The 17859-nt window shown below is 40.2% G+C and overlaps 1 protein-coding gene across 3 annotated transcripts in view; it reads left to right on the forward strand.

Moving 5' to 3' along the window:
- NIPAL2 (NIPA like domain containing 2) overlaps positions 1-17859 on the forward strand; it is a 51419-nt gene that overhangs the window by 8562 nt on the left and 24998 nt on the right. For all 3 annotated transcript variants that reach the window (XR_015772782.1, XM_005516998.2, XM_088056901.1), the window contains exons 2-3: positions 8802-8870; positions 13103-13274. Coding sequence is in view for 2 of the 3 variants with exons in the window: in XM_005516998.2 (XP_005517055.2) it covers positions 8802-8870; positions 13103-13274 (241 nt within the window). In the remaining variant the exon portion in view is untranslated. The remainder of the gene's footprint in view (positions 1-8801; positions 8871-13102; positions 13275-17859) is intronic.

A 17859-nucleotide genomic window follows, 5' to 3' on the forward strand; every position in this document is an offset into this window, starting at 1 on the left:
TATCTATTACACTGTTTCTATCTCAAGCCACACGTTTTTGTGCTTTTACCCTTCCAGTTTTCTCCCCCATCTTGCTGGAAGAGTGGCTCCAGCTGTGTGAGGCTGAGCTGCTGGCTGCTGTGATAACCACGCATCAGAGACTGCCAGGACAAACTGAAGAGCAATGCATGGTTTAACAAGCATGCATGTGAGAGATAATAGCATCTGGCTCATGAAGAGGATACTCAGTTCTCCTTCATCTCTTTAATTCCTGAAAAGGGATTTATCTTCCTGACCCCATTGCCACAGTCATGTCATCCCTGTCAAGAAGAAACTCTATAAGCATTATATTCTATACTAATGCTAAAATAGCAGAAAAAAAAGACAGCAAATTCTATATTGGAGAATCCACGTTAGATACAGTTGCTGAAAGACCAACAATACTCAAAACTAGGGGGAGAAATATCACCACCTTGCTATCTCTGTAAATACAACAGAGCATATAAAAAAGTGTTAAAGGTACATACAAAGGATCATTCAGCTACACTGATCTTAGTTTTCTCTTGCAGAAGGCAACTGTGAAATAGATGTTTTGGATTTTTGTGAACTAAACACCTCCTCTTTAAATCAGCATTCACTGTGAATTACAAAATGCTAATAATACTTTTATGCTTTAAACCAGTAAACTACAGTTTGTAGGAAAATGTCAAAGTGTACAACTGCAATGTGTCACAGGGAGACAGCTGAGCAAACACGAGCCTGCTACCTATATCTCAGGCCCTTGCAAAAAACTTGAATGTGAGGCCATTTCTTTAGACTTTACTTTTTTTATTCCGAGAATTGCATCTTATAGTTTTGAACATAAGTATCTGCAAATTAAAATCATCCAGATACGTGTTTGTGTGTATGCACCCATCTACATATGTGTGAATATTTCAGATCTAGCAGTTGTTTATATTTAAATTAATAATGCTGTTAAGCAGAAGGATCTGACCTCTGGAGTCCACTATTTTTTTTGTTTTGTTTTGTTTTGTTAGGAGCTATCTGTAAATGATTAACACTCTCTCTGGAAATGAAACAAGGAGAGCCAAGTGTGAGAAGTGCAGGAAGGAAAGCAAGGAACTACTGCAGAGGACCCCTCCTCTGCAGGAACAGCAGACTGGAAGGGCCTTTGGGCTGCTCCTTCCCCTGCCATCAAATCAAATAATTATTTTAAAAAGAGATGGGCCTAACTTAATTCATAATGCAGTCAAGTATTTTCTTTTTACCCTGCCCTGTTGTTACTCCTGTTAGAATATTTCTGGCATGCCACTGGCTTGGAAGCATAGTGATTTCCTGCCTGTGTTTACCCCTGTCTGACATGGGTGACTCCGTGTTTCAACAACTGAGCACGTTCACTCAGGTTGTGACATGGAGAAGCATTTTCAGTGAAGATCAAAGGAAGGGTTAGTTAGAGCTAACAGAAGATTATTTGAGTTAGAATGGGAGACAAGCCTGCCTTTGTTTGAAAGTGATGCTGGAGAGGTGCGTGCTGGAAGAGGCATGCCATTCCTCTCAGCTGGTAAAGGGAGATTTTTACATAAAAATTCTTTTGAGGATTTGCTAAATAATGTATTAAGCTGGTTACATTTCTGTCAGGGTTTTCTGTTTCTGATTGAGGTGGAGTCAGAAATAGCTCATTTATACTTCAGGAGGACTTGTACTACAATAACGAGAGGGAATGAGCTCTCTGTGCTTGGCTTGGAGGCACATTTGTGTGTACATGCAGAGGCTGTGTGTACATGTGGAGTGAGACATCTCTCCAAGAGTACTCCTTGTGCCTTGCCCTGCCTGATGTAACACTGCACTATTTACTCAGTTGTTCAGACAGGTCCCTTTTGAGCTCACCTCCAGCTTCCCATAAGCCTTGTGTCACCTCCTTGGCTCTCAGTTTAGGGGTCCAGGGAGCCACATTAAGCAGAGATAGGAACAGCAAAGCCTCTCAGTGTGAGCCAGACTGTAGCTTCTGGGGATTAATATTCCTGGGCTTGGAGTGGTCTGGCTTGGACCTTACCCTGTATACCAGGAATTAACCTAGGTCACACAGGAATGCCTGCTCCTGGGCAGCAATAGAAACATATCCCCAAGCCAGCTGGCTATTTTGTGGGAGAAGCTGGTCAGACAGTGCTAGCTTGCCTCCCCGTTTCTCCTGTGGAACCTGGAAACTGGCAAAAGTTTATAATCCTATTCTTGCTTTTCCTGGTATGTAATTTTTGTAGTTGCCATGGAGATGATATGTGATAGTACTTGAGAAAATCTTTTATTAAGACGTTTTCAGCTATGATTGAGGTTTTTATACAGTCATGGGAGAGGTTTTTATTTGCAATCTAGCAGGCATTATTAAAAACATGAAATTGTCTTTGATTATGCAGCGAAATATCCCAGGAACTAAAGTGTCCCAGAGTATCACAGGCTGTTCATGGAAACAGTGTAAAAATCCATTCTGCCCCTTCTCTATTCTCCCATTTATTTCTAATTTTAAGATTTCATTCCTGAGAATAAGAAATTGAAATGTAGAAGTTGAGAGGTTTGGTTTTAACTCTTCAAAAAGGAAAAAAAAATTGCTACTCATAATGGTCTCTTAAAACTGCCTGAAGGTCAGTTGTAGTGAGGTGGGTGATTCTTGTCTCCTGAGTAACAAGTGATAGAACAAGAAGAAATGGCCTCAGGTTGGGAAGGTTTAAATAGCACAGTAGGAAAAGTATCTTCCCAGACAAGGTTCTCAAACACTGGAAAATGTGCCCAGGAAGGAGGTTGAATCATCATCCCTGAAGGTGTTTAAAATATGTGTAGGTGTGGTGCTCAGGGTTGAAGTGGTGGACTTGGCAGTACTGGATTACTGGATTAATTGAACTGAATTATCCTAGAGGTCTTTTTCAATTTAAATAACTACGATACTAGGCTTGTTAACAATACAGTGGGTGGATATGTCTGTATATAACCTTAGTAAGCACATAAAAAAATCACTTTAGTTACTTTGTTTCACAGTTCATATTCTCCAGCTCGGTTTGTTACCTGCTATGTATATTAACTAAAATAATCGGAGTGATGAATATAAATAGGATCTCATGAAAGTGATGAAAACACAGAGGTAAATAAGAGTCCCACTTCTGTAGCTGCTGTATCCTCTCAAGTTCCCCCACCTTTTCATAACTTACCAGGCTCTCATTCCAGCCTTTAAAGTTTGTCACCTTTCTGGAAAAAGATATATTTTAAATTTGTGAGGTGATGTAGTTACCAAGTCTATTCTCTCTAATCCTAACAACAATGATGCCAAATGTTTTAATTCTCTCCTTCTCATATATTGAACAATGTCCTTTTTCTTTCATGTCACAATGAACAAATCAAATGTATTTTCATTCCATGTTCCCACAATGGTAATTGCCCTCTTACTCTTATTTCAGCTGTCCTTCAGTACTTCATATGGACCTTAACTCATATCTGAGTATATGAATTGCACTATGAAAACCACTGGAACAAGGACCTTGTTTTATTTATACATCTGTAAAGTACTGAGTACAGCCAGAGCTCTGTGAATAATAATAGCTAAATGATAAGCCTCTCCCAATTCCACATGGTAGCTCTTTGAAAAATATGGTTTTTGTTAAGGACTCTGAATTCCTCTTGCTTCAGAGTTAACCCATAATTGGAAGTTTAGAACATGTTCCATCCCTTCCTCTTTTTTTTAAATAAGATCCATTGAGGTCTGACAAAATTCCAATTATTGGAAATGGTGCATAGCTTTTGAAACAGTACAAGCCATTAAATTTGTTGGGAACACCTTTAGATCACAAATACATAGAGAAATCAAGAAAAAATAGGAACAACAGTTTAACTAGCCTTGATGAGTGAACCGACAAGAGACATTTAAAGTGTTTGGGGTTTTTTCTGCTCATCAGTTCAATTTATAGGCATAGCAAATTTCCATAAATAATAGTAAATACCTTTTAGTCAATGCAAATTAAGTTCCTTTTTCTAAGTTTTTATTTCACAGATCTGGCAACTGCAGTTTATTGTGCTTTAGGAAAACACACATGTAATATGGATAAATTGCATTTCACCATATAACTGAGTCTCCAATGCAGATTTTAGTCTGCAAGTGATAAACTTACTAGAATTATTGCCAAAGATAGAGATTTCAGCCTGGATTTCATTTGCCATAAACCCCTTATTTTACTTTGACAATAAATAGAGACTTTGCATGTAAAATATCATTTCAAAATACTGTCAGAATGATGTGAAAAGGTGCTCTGGCAATCAAGCATCAGGTCCTGCCCGAGTGCTGGGAGCAGGACCACACCCAGCCACGTGCCACATCGCCACTCACTTATTTTGAACAGCAGTGTGCTGCTACTCCATGTGACAAATGTATTTCTCCTGACTCATGGTTCAAACTTCCCTCTGCCATGCCTCAGCTTGTGCAGGACCCTCACGTGGCTGGGATGGGGATGCCAGGCAAGTGTTGAGGGTGCCTTACTTGAGGCCAATTTGCCATTTCTTGAGCTCATTTACCCTGGCACCGCCTGTACAGGTCACTGTCACCCCTGACAAACTGCACAGGGTCACCAGTTTAAAACCCTTGCTGTGGACTGTGAATTTTGACCTGCCTTTAGTGTTAAACATTGGCAGGTGGCTGATAAAGAACGTAATAGTAATGGGGTATGTTTTGGATAGATCATTTCAGGCACTTAAGCAAGGCAGTGAGGGAGCAGCAGGCCAGAGGAAAGCTTTCTTCAAGCCTGTTTTGCCACCAAGTAAAATGTTGGCAGATCCACAATCTCAGTCTATGGTCTGTGTGCTCAGGAGTTACCTAGGAAGGACTTCAAAGTGGGTGTGTGACTTTCATGGTTTGTTCCAAAACACATTAAAATGAAGTAAATTAAATTTCTGTATTTTTTATTTTCTGGAAAACTTACGGGCAAGATGTTTCTGTGACAAGCCTCATACATTTGGAAGCACTGGAAGAATGTGTCAACAGTTTGAAATCTGGGGTCTGACAAAGTGGCCTGTATGCTCAGACAGATGTTTCGGTGATGAAGAAACTTGCATTTTATGCCAACAGTTTTGAATATTTAAAACTCTTTCCTGTATAAGTCCTTCTTTGACTGAAGTAGTACCATGGCTCTGAAGTTGTGTCTGCAACTGAATTCCCCAACTGAGGTTTGTCTTGACACTTATGTGTGGGAAGCTCTGCAGTGCTGTGGATGATATCACAACTGGATATCACAACTGGAAACTCAGAGAATATCATGTTTATTACTTCTTAAACTGGCTGTTCCACCAGTCCTTTAGCCTCTGAAGGATATTAAATGGCAGACACTGCACAAATAATGAAGCCTTTCAGATGATAAGGTGGGAACAGAAGGGCTCTGGTGGCCTTCAGGGCAGTACAGCAACCATTTTGTGATCTGTCTTCAGTTGCAGGTCATCTTTCATTCATGTATGGTTTTCCTAGCCCGAGATATGCCATGCTGTTTTTTCTCCTCTGAGTGCTGCTGTGTGTGATAACCCTGTTTCATTAGAAATTGCTGATTTAAGAGTCACTCTGATTTAAGATGTTTGCAATGTAATTTTCCTCTTTACTGAATTTGTCCCTATTTTTTTGTTTAATATAAGCACGTGTGAGTATGAACCCTCATGAGACAGTTTTGCCATGCTGTAGCTGTATGGTGTTACTGTACTTTCATCTCATCTCCCTGAATGGATCCATGTGATATTTGACCTCCTTAGGGCATTGTACTCTGCTCTTAATCTTTAGGGGTCTGTCCAGTGCTGGGTTTGGAAGCATGGTGCTATCACCATGCTAAGCAGAGCTCATTAACACCTGTCAGCCTGGAGCAGGCAGTGCAGTATATATGCCAACAGCAACACTCAGGTGAAACATGTGGTCATTGCAATAAAATGACCTGAGCCATGAGGGTGAGGTTTGAGCCCAGCCTGCTGCTACACATCTGACTTGATTGTACACATGCACTGCTTTTTCTTGGGTGCAGACCAGTGCTTAAGTTAGGCACAGGGGAGTGACACAGCATAATAATTTTAAGCTAAAAGATGGTAGATTTAGACTAGATACAAGGAAGAAGCTTTTCACAGTGAGGGTGGTGAGGCACTGGAAGAGTTTGCACAGAGAAATTGTGGGTGCCCCATTCCTGGAAATGTTCAAGGTTGGATGGGGCTTTGTCCAACATGATGTAGTAGTAGGTGTCCTTGCCCATGGCAGAGAAGCTGGTACTAATATTTAAGGTCCCTTCCAACCCAAACTATTCTGTGATTCTCCAAGAAGAGAACTGACCTTTGTAAGATTGTTTCTGTTCAGACACAGGCTGGTTGTCATGATAGAAATCTTATGTGTCCCACAGTGATATCTGCGTCAAGCTCACTGGTGAAGCAACACGTACCACCACTTTGTGGTGCAAAGCAGTTGCTCTTCTGGGGAGGACACCCATGATGGAGGACACTGGAAACCCCACTACTGGAGATTTGATTCACAGCCTCTAGGGGCATGCACTCAGGTCATCATCAGTACCCATCCATGGATCTGATTTAGCACATTATTTTAGATGACCAGTGGAACACATGACCTCATCCTCTGCTCACCATCTGCATCCAAGAGCTGGATGGAGACCCTCTTGTGGTCTGGCTTAAGATCAGTGGTGTTTCCTCCCTGGTGTGCTGGTTGCCTACTGAGTCCTGTGCAAGGTTTGTGACCCCCAAATGAGAACTGGGAGGAAGGAGCTGCAAGGGGTTGCATCCAGAAATGCAGCCGTTATGGTAGGATCAGCCTCTGGAACAAAAAAACCGCAGTGTGACTGAGTTCTCTGCTGGGAGTAGTGGGGATTTGTTACAATTACTAATGTAAGTGCCATAAAATGATGGGGTAAATGAGGGGGCAGTTTGTATTTTCTATTCCCTTCTGTCTCCTTTTTCTTAAACACTTTGTGACAAGGCTGACAAGGCCACTTCTCCACCTCCTCACAAGGGAGCATGTTGTCATTTAAAAAGTACAAGTCTTTGGGAGCAAGAAAACAGTTTTGATTTAGTTGCTGCCTTTTGAAGCTGTTGTGTGTGCAGGATGAAGTGGTCAAACTTTGGGCAAGATCATTGTTCAGGATTTGATGCTACAGCATTACGGCTAGGGAAGGAAACCCCATCCCCTCTGCTTCTGTGAGGCCTGGGTGGTGTCCATGTGGCAGCATTTCCCCAGAGTGTGAGGAGGCTGCTGTGTCCCTGTACCAGAGAGTGCTGATCTCAGCAGGGACGTCTGTGCTGCGCTGTGCTGCGATGTCGCGTCACCCTTCCCACTGGCTCCAGCGAGGTGAGCTCCCAGAGCATGAAAAACACAGTGTGTGTGTGAGAGCCCAGGACATGCTGCTGGAACACCCACTGGGATGCTGGGGAGAGGATGCAAGAGGGGAATGACCTCCAGTGGCCATGCACCAGAGTATGGGCTAAAATCTTGTGTAATGTTTCTCACTGAATGCTTCTTGTACACAGGCTGTGGCACTGATGCTATAATAGTTAGCAGAGGGAGCCCTCTCACTTCCTGCATTCTTGTCTCTGAATCCCCTTGGACCCATCAGTCATGTCTTGGTGACACCTGGCAGGCAGCCAAGCACTTCTCTCAGAGCAGTTCTGTTGTCTGCTTCTCCTGCTGACTCCAAGCCACTACGGAAACACAGGCACTGGAAAGAGTTGGAGCCTGCTGTTTGGCTCAAATATTATATTGGATTTGTAATAAGGCTGTTGTTTCTTCACACTTTTGGGGATGCCTTTTCTTAGTCTGGGAACTATCTAGCCACAACAACAATCCCCCCTCCAAATGCTTTTGGGACAACATGTTGCTCTTCATAAATGTTTTGGGGTAGCACTCTTTGTAGCTGGTAGACACTGCAGTTCAGAGTTGTGCAGGACCTCCTTGGGTAAGTATCATTTACCCAACAGGTAACTCTGTAAGCACAGAGTTGGATGCTCCTTTACAGCCTGGAAACAGTTGTTATGCTGGGTTGTATTACCATGACCTGGTTTATAAAAACTGTTTGTATGTTTGTCTTCTCTACAAGCTAGTGAGGCTCCTCACAGCATGACAGAAGTGACTTTGTATGGGTTTTTAATACACTTAGGATGGTTTGCAATGTGTTAGAACATTTTGAAAGTGGACAAGGAGCTCTATCAAGTTCCTGTTGTTCGACCTTGCTAAAATGACTTATTTCCAAAATAATGAATCCTGCTTGAATGTTTTTAATTTCTTGGCTTTGTAGAAAGCTTGCAAATCTTACTAAAAATTAGACAGTCTGATTAGGAAATTATTTAATGAAATAACACAATACATGAAACTGTCAGGAGACCTATGTTCCTAGCTGCCCTGTCAAATAGTGGATATGTTAACACGTAAGATAATTGTATTCCAATAGGAAGGGTTTGATTGCTGATTATTTTCCTTCTGGATAATGTAAAAATCAGGTCCTTGTTGGGGGAAAAAACTCTGTCTGTGGTTTTCAAGTGAAACCTGCCTAGTTTTGTCTTTCATGAGATTTAAGAAGGTGTTCTACTGAAGGAAGCAAAACCACTCTCACACCCTTTCCATTCCCACTTGTTTACTACTTAAGCCCTACTCAACTATGCAGAGGTATTTCTTATCACTTTACTCACTGCAGCATGAGCTCAGTGACTGAAAAGTACAATAATTTGGTTTTGATTGGGTTATATGTGCTATCAGAAAACCACCATCATATTGTTCTTAAACTAATAAATATTTTTATACTTCCTTGTTTTGTGATTTGCAGACTCAACTCTTGGGAGTTTTACTTGCTGCTGCTTCAAATTTTCTCATCAGTGTCTCTTTGAATATACAGGTATGATACGGTTTCTCTTTATTCAGAGTTGTTTATATTTAGCAAGTACTTATATTGCAGTTTGGTTTTGATGAAGTTCAAAAGGCTAGTTTTGTTGCATTTAATAAACCTTCTCTTTCATTACCTGTAATCTAGCAGTGCCCTGCTGTTGTTGCTAGGAGCTGTGAGTTGTTGGGAGCTCTCAACCCGTTCTGTCCTGTGATTGTCATACAGGATAGAAGAAATGTTCATAACTCCTCCTCCTTTTAATGTGCCAGAGAGAAATACCAGCTGTGAGTTACTTGTGGTCCCACTGAACCTGGGAGTAAGGAAGGATGTTATAAGAATCAGTATCAAAAGCTTTGCTGAAGTCCAAAAAGATTACATTACCTGGCTTTCCTAAGGGTGGGTTTTTCAGCTAGGTGGATTACCCTGTTACAGAAGGAAATCAGGTTTGACAAGCAGAACTTTCTCCTCATGAAGCCGTGCTGGCTGAAACTGAAGACTGTGTTGTCCTCCAGGTGTTTTTCAATACCTCCCAGAATAATCTTCTCCATGATTTTACCAGAACTAAAGTGAGACTGACAGGTCTGTATTTTTCAGGGTTCTCCTTCTTGCCCTTCTTGAAAATCAGGACAGTGTTCACCAGCTTCCCGTCAGCTCTCCAGATTCCCAAGACTGCTCAAAAGCAACTGAGAGAGCTTTTGCAATTACATCAGCTAGTACTTTTAAAATTCTTGGATGAATCCCATCAGGCCCTATAGATTTGTAGGGATCCATCTGGAGCAGCACAAGTTCAGACTCAGCTGGGATTTGATCATTCTCACAGCCATGGTCCTCCAGCTCACGGCACTGAGACCCCCTTGGTCCATCATCTCTGCTGAAGACAGAGGCAAAGAATGCATTAAACACCTCTGCCTTGTCCATGTCCCTGTTTGTGAGGTGCCCATCCTCATCCTGTAACAGGCTGACATTACTTCTATGCTGCCTTTTGCTATCATATATCTGAAAAAAATATTTTTATTGTCCTCCACATTTCTGGCCAGCTTCAACTCCAGCTGATCTTTAGCTCCATGAATGTTTTCCCTAGAGTGGCAAGCTGCATCTGTATTCTTATAGGTCACTTGACCTTGCTTCCACTGGTCACACACCTTCCTTTTCTTGCCTTAGACCCAAGAGAAGACCCCTGTTCAGCCAAGCCAGCCTTCTGCCTCGTCTGCTCGGCTTCTGACACTGGAGAATTGCTGCTCCTGTGCCCTTAGGAGGTGATGTTTAAAAAGTGACCAGCACTACAGAAACATTTCGCAGAGGACTTTTCTGACTAGTTCCCTGAGCAGCCTGAAGTCTGCTCTCCTCATGTCCAGAGCTGAGGTTTTCCTCCACTTTTCCTCCTGTCAACAAAGATTTTAAACTCAAACATTTTGTGGTCTCTGTGGCCAAGACGGCGCCAGTCACCACGTCACTCACGAGAGCTGACAAGCAGCAGATCAAGAAGGGCATCTTTCTGAATCAGCTTCCTGAGGACCTGTTCCATAAATGCATAAAGACATAAGGGTTTTTACAATATTGGACCCCAAAACAACTTCAGCCAGTTTAGTTTTTCTTTTGCAATTCAGATGAAATAATCTGAGTAGACACTATTTAAATCACAAAAGTAATGGGAGGTGTTGCCCTTACAACTGTGGTAAAGCATTGTAGGATGTCAATTATAAAATCCTTTCTGTTTTAATAATTAGGATACATACTTGGTAGAAGGTTAAATTTTTCATTATAATTGGTATCTTTTATGCTTCATTGTATTTTTAGGTCTTCTAATTAAAGTTTTTAAAGCACAGGAGACATTGTTGTGTAAATTGTCCAGAAGAAGTATTTTTGCTAGTTAGTATTTTAGAAGTTGTACAGGTCTCATATAAAGCTACTTTTTTGCTTTTTCTGTAAAGGATTAAATAGGAAGTGGAATATGAAAGCTTCTGTTCAGCTTATTAAAGCTAGAAGGTTCTTCAGTGATTCCCTTCTATTTAAACATCATCAGCTGGAGAATCCCGTAGAAAGAAACCAGTTTGGCAAGAGGTGGTAGGCAAGTTGAGATGACTGCTGCCTCTCCAACCTGGGTTCCAACCTGTGGATGGTGACAGTGCTAGGACAGGCTCCAGGAAAACCTCTGAAGCTGTAGTGGAAAGATAAAGGTGAAGTAAAGAAAAGTGAAGGTGAAGTGGAAATTCAGTCTAGCCATAATAATGAGTTTGTTCAGATTTGATATCTTTTGTCTGCTGAGGGTTCTGGGTGCCAAAGTAGATGATTTGCATGCGGATGTACAGAGGCATACAAGCAGACTTCTGTTGACTTCTAATCATAACAGCCCTTACTGAATTTGAACTATCAGCTTTTAAAATGCTGATATGGGAAACTCAATGGCTCTCATGGCCATTTGACAGAAAATTTAAACTGCTTTTTTTTCCCCATTAAATTAGGTTTTTCTTTATTTTGTAACAGTAACTTCTAAATATGAAAATATGAATAACAATTTTCCCTAGATCTCAACATTTATTTTCACACTCCTATTAAGTGGACAGGCCAAATTTTTTAGTCCCTTTCTGACCATGTAGTCCATATTCCAGATCCTCTTCCCACTAGCAGGTTGTCTTCTAAAGAACAGCTCATCATTTACAGTGTAGTTCAGCTGAGTTATGAACAGCCTCCACCTAGATACCATTTGCTCACGTTGCTGTGTAAAGAAGACAGACATCTGGAGAAAGAAAGCTGTAGGGGAGTTGCTGAGCTCACCTTCCTGTATTTGCTGCACATCTTTTTAATCTCTCTGTGCCTTCAAAAGTTAATCCTACAAGAATCTGGGGTGAAAATACATCTCAGGATTCAGTTAAGAATTTGTGCTATTTAATTTTTGGCAGAAACTTGGATTCTTGAATAATAATTTGAATATTATTTAATATTAATTTAACTTGTATCTTTATTGGGGTTTTTTTGTTTATAAAAATGTAAAATCCTGGATGTTACTGTGAAGAACATCCAGGTCCATGGCTCAAGTTTTATTTCCTTTTGCTCTTTTTCTTCTTGGAGGGCTAAACTTCTTCATAGAATTTCTTCCCCTGAACACGTTCCACAGCAGGAAGCTGCAATAATGTGCTGCATCTTCTCAGTAAGACCACTGTCTTAAGACTATAGGGTATTACAGACTTAGATTACTGTTTGTCCCATGCTCTGTCGAGTAGCCTACAGAGAAGGATGGAAGTATGAGGAAAATCCTTTACAACCTCCCCAGGCTCTGCAGGGAGATTTCTAAAATCAAATATCAAGTGATGGAGAAAAAAGTTTCTTTTACTACAGTTTGTACTGTAACTGTGTCATTTGATTTCTACCTTTTTTGACCCATGTGCAGAAAGGCTGGAGAGTAATTTGAGAAAGGAAATGATAATCTGCAGAATTAATTTGGTAAACATTGCATCATTCCCAGTTATGACACTTTCTTGATGGAGACTGCCTGGACTCTGTTTCAGAAGATCAGTGTGATCAAAGACAAATTGTCATGCTATATGCATGTTCTTGCTGTACTGCCAGGGAAAAACAATTACAGCTTGTGCCAATGATACCTTCATGTAACAGGAAGCGCTGATGAAGTATTACTTGAGTATATGTTATACCTGTGCCAACTGTTTTTTCTTTAGAAAATAATGGTTTACTTATGATCTCCTTCTGAGGTCAAACAGGAGATTGTGGCCAAATCATAAATTCTATTTAATTAGAGTGCTCCCTACAGAAGATGTGATTAAGTGCTGCCTTTTTAATTTTGAAAGTGTATTTCTGGTGAAGATAGGTTTCACGGACAGGAATACCCTCTTGCCTGTTCCCCCTGTCTCAGTTTGTTGCCACAGTTCTGATTCTGCCCCGTCTCCTTCCTTTGATTGTTTCCAGATTCAGAGCACAACTGCTGAGTTTTGCTTTGAGGCAAGAACAGATCTGTGCAGTGATAGCTAGATAGCACTAGCTAATATTCACTTTGCATTTTTCAGTTTTATTCAGAGACCTAATTTTTCAGCCCTTTCCACCACAACTAAGAAAGCACATGTGAAGCAGCACTGAGTTAACAACAGGCTCAAAGTCATCTTTGAAAAGAAAACCTCGATGCACCTGGAACTTGAAGTTGACAGCCCCCTTAATTATTCCACTTTTGTCAGGCATAAGAGCACAGTGGAAGCCTTTCTATTCATGCCTGTTTCTAATAATTAATTTTCTAGAAATGCGCTCATCTCCGACTGGTTTGCCAAGCAGAGCAGAAGCCCTACTACACGAGCAAGCTCTGGTGGTGTGGGATTACCCTCCTGGGGCTTGGAGAGGTGGGCAATTTCACAGCCTACGGATTTGCCCCCATTACTCTTGTCGCTCCACTGGGATGTGTTTCTGTTATAGGTGAGACGATTTGCCATTTCTTGCTTGGGTATATGCTTTAATCAAATGCTTGCTTCTGGTTAGAGGACTAATACCACAGAAACTGCAGCAGGAACACAAGAGGAAAATGTTAATGTCGTGGTCTGAAAAGAAATTATTAATATAATTACATCTGAAAAAAAAGTCTTCTTAAATCAAAGACTATTCTAAAATATTTTTTTTTCCATGGTTTTGTCTTTTGCCTCACTCTGTGCTCTGCTAGCTCCTGCCCAGTGCTGTGACAGTACTGCCAGCTCTGCAAGCCCCCAAAGAGGAGGACTGGCATCCTGCTGCATGCACAGAGCTGTGCTCTGATCCTGAGTACCTACAGTGCATTTTGTGTGTTACCATCACACCAGGTGGTTCCTGCTGCCTGTTCCCTGCCCGTCACCATGATTCATGTTGATATGGGCAAACTTGCTTGACACTCCACAGTGTGTGACACAAAGGGCCTAGAAATTTCCAGAAATGTTTAGTACATTTATGTACATTTAGTACATTTATTATTAAACATGTTCATTTGTTCCTTTATGTACAGATTAATTGGACTTTAGCTGAAGTGATATGATCTCACTCTTTACTTCATGTGGGGCTTTTGTTATTAAGGTGCTCGGGTATGAAATGTCTGTTTCTTTGACAAAGTAACACATTTAAAAATATATCTTCATGTTGTGCTAGTGTAAAGCAGGGTAGACAGGGCACTATTGTACAGGAGCTCTAAAAATGGGACTACAGGGTGCAGCTGCATCCCTTAATATGGTCACTTCACATCTACAGCTGAAACATCCTGAACTGAGAGATCTCAACAGCTCTGAATATGCTGGAGCTCATTTACTTGCGATTGGCAAGTGATAACATTTCTCCAGCTACCAGTTGCACACTTGGAAGTGACGTTGCAGTGAATGCCTTTTCATGGGAAGGTATAAAAGATGAAATACCTTCCCAGTGGACTGCCTAGCTGCAGTGGAAGGAAGCAGCTAACAATACGTGGGTGCAATTTAGCGGAGAGAGAGGGGGAAGGAAACTGCAGGCAATTTACTGTAACCTTTAATGTTAAACTATTGCAGAATTTCAGATATAAAGCCATGTTAGTTCATCATAGTAGGAAAGAGTTCTCAAAGAAAGGAATGACATATTACCTGAGATGGAAATGTAAATAAATATTACATATCCCAGTGTGATTTTGGTGGCAGTAGTTATATCTGTAACAATTGTAGACATCGTCAGACATCTCTGAACATCAAAGAATATTGGCTAATCTCATTTGTTGTCCAACCTGAATAAAATGCAAATACAGAAAATTAGAAAGGAAAAGCAAAAAGCAGTGAGTAGGAAGAAAAATCACAATATTTATTAAATGGAAAAAGATGAGATCACATTTAGGGTTGATTTTTTTCCAAGCAGATTCCTTATTCGCTTTTGCAAAATGTGAGGAAATGTTGCATCTGATGATTCCTTCATTCTCCCCTTACTTACAATAAATACCAAGACACCATCTTCCGAACTGTTATTTCTTACCAAAATTCTCATCCACTGTTATTTTTTTTAAACTGGCCCAGAATGCTTATTCTGGGTGATCCCAGAAAGCACTTTAATATCTTATATTTCATTCCTATAAATCAGCTGACAGTATCCATTTTATAGCCCAAACAATAGAAATATCTGAAATTTTATTTTGTCTAGCAAACATTCCCTTAAGGAAGAGCAAGTAAAAATTGTGTAGACAGCCAATTACAGCAATAACTTCTCAGTAACACTTCCTACTACAAGATACTTTCCTGTCTTCAGATACTAAAGCCAGAGAGAGATAATTCTTCTAATTTTAAAAGAGTTCATCGTTTAGAGCAATGTCAAACTGCCCAAGTCACATGTGCATCATCTGCTAACAACTGGGCAAAGGGTAGTTAGGCAACAAGTCTTCCAATTTAAAAGATGAAGAAATATTTTTATCATTAAGTTGTGACCTTTTTTAAGTGGTGGAGGGTGGCCTTTGCAGAGTCTAGCTGACAGGTTTTTTTGAGGTATTGTTGAATGTGTGTCTTTCATAAGTTAATTTTTTTAATGAACAAGTTAAGTACTTGATAACAAATTCCAAATGCATACCTCAGCCTTAAGTCCAACCTTCTGAGAAGCATTTTGTCCCCAAATTCAGTGTCAGCATGTCCCATACGGTAAGGGGTGACTCTCACTGACATTGTAAATGCAGTACATATGGTGTACTGAGGAGAAATGTGCATTGCAGTATGTCCAGTCATCAAGGGGATTCTCTGCAGGTCTCTGTGACTCTGGAGAAAAAAGGAGAGGGAAAGTTTCCTTTGCTTGGAAACCAGGGTTTGGAGGAGGATAAATCAGACTGGAGTCTCTGCCCAGAATGGATTTGGGCTGTACCCATCATATATCTCCAGACTTCTGAGACGGGAAGCATCTTAAAATAGATGGAGCCAACATCTATTATGCTCTGCTACCACATTTAACTACATCCAACTGAATTTTGCACTTAAGCCGGTATCAATTAAATAGTGAAAAGTTTGTGCCTCTTTCTATTGAGCTGGATTGTTCCAGTGTCTTGTTTTAAAAAGAATAAAGCACCAAAGATCATGAATTGGCATGACACCAAGATGTTTGTTAATGTTTGTTTTTTTAGAATTAAGATAGAAAAATTATATTTTTCTTCTTACACAGTGGAAGTATTTCCGCGTGTGGTTGCAATGATGCAAGCTCTACATCTGTTCAGGGTTTTAAATAGTTTGAGAAGACAGCAGTTGTTTTCTCCAAGAGGAGAAATTAGTAAATTTTTAATTTAAAAGTGGAGGAGTAATACATGTTTGATGTGATCATTAAGAAACTTTCTATACTTAAAAGTAAAACTCATGTTTTACACATAGCTTGGGTAATTTCAGGTTGCAGTGGCTTTTAGCTCATCTTGTTCTTGCCTGCAGAAATGACTTGGGGATGGAAAAGGTGAGGAGAGGCCAGTGGCTTTGGAGATGACTTCTTCTGCAGTGTTTATCATTCTATGGAGAGTTGTTTTACACTTACTTACCTCACTTACACTTACTTGCTTCACTCAGCCTGACACTGTTAAGATCCCTTTGCATTTTTATATACTCCTTGTAAGCAGCAGTGGGGGGCTTTAGGCTTTGAAAAGTTATATTCCTGATGTACTTTAGGAAGATTCTCAGGTAGTCTTGTAGAAATGGATTTCTCCCACTCACTGAAATGTAACACCTTTGTGGCCCAAGAACTTGGAATTCTGAGGACCCTGTTACATAATGATGTCTAGGAAACATTTACCAAACTATTCTTTAAAATACTTTGATTTGTACATGTCTAGAAGATGCAACAAAAGGATTTTCAGGTTTTTTCCATTTCTCTGCAGTGTGTATGTCCTATAATCTGGGTTCCAGGATTAATCTCACCTTAATGGTCTCTCTTTTGAGCACTTTCTCAGATGGAGAAAAATGTGTCATATTCTGTTTACCACTTTTCCAGTACTAATCTCTGATCATGTTAGAAATGTTACAGGTTCATTGTGCAGGACAGCTGTCTAGAGGTGTCTGTAATGCCTTTATTTGTATTCAGTGAAGCATTAATATCCATCATATAAACTAAGAACAGGTTTTAGAAGCCAATTAGATGTAATGAACTTGTTCCCAGGTGTCATTTGACCTGCAGCAATTAAATGCACTACGTAACTCATCATCTCTCCAGATTTTCCTGACTCTGTGGCGGACAGCTTTTGTTTGGGGATAGATTAAAGCAACTTCAAGTTTTTCGGTAGTGGGAGGGTTCTGAATCACTTCAGCTTGGGAGATAGGCTGAGGGTCTGTTCATATAAAGCATACTTTGAGGTCACATCTTGAAATGTAACTGGCAGCAACTGCATCCTTGTAACTTGAGCACTGCCCAGCTGCTTTAGGGCAAAATCAACTGGGTGAAGTTAAGCTGCTTGATTAGATGGAAGCACACCCTTAAGTTGCATAAAACAGAGTAAATGTTTGGTCTCAAAGTGAACTATTGTTGCACAAACTGAGAGAGGTGCAATAGTCTTTGAATCATATCTAGTTCTCCTCCCTTGGTATTTCAGCTAGACCACAAATGAAGTGTTCTTCTGGATGGGTGAGTTTAAATGCCTTTATCTGAGTCTGTTAAGAAAATGAACATTTAAAACATGTATAAAATTTTGTGGGTTTTGTTTTGGGTTTTTTTAAAAACTGTTGGAGAAGACAGAAGTAGTGCAAACAGTCTATGCATTTATGAGGAGAGCACTAATTTTTTTAGATAATACATAAAGCTCATATAGGAATCAAAAAGAGGAAAAGAAAGGATGTACAAATATTTGAAGTTATGAACAATTGTTACAAAAAATATTTTGTGTAAGATTAGACAGTAAAAATAAGAGGTAAAAGATCATATTCATAAATAACTTGAGTATCAGGTAAACAGCTTAATAGTGAAATATAGTGAAATAGTTTTGCATAGGAAAAATGAATCTTGCACACTCACTTGAGTTTTTTATGGCTGGATTGGACAAAATGCAGAGAATACATACTATGAATCAGTATGT

Source organism: Pseudopodoces humilis, chromosome 1 (assembly GCF_049639895.1).
Source record: "Pseudopodoces humilis isolate 2021_Gansu_Grassland_sample_001 chromosome 1, ASM4963989v1, whole genome shotgun sequence".
NCBI lineage: Eukaryota > Metazoa > Chordata > Aves > Passeriformes > Paridae > Pseudopodoces > Pseudopodoces humilis.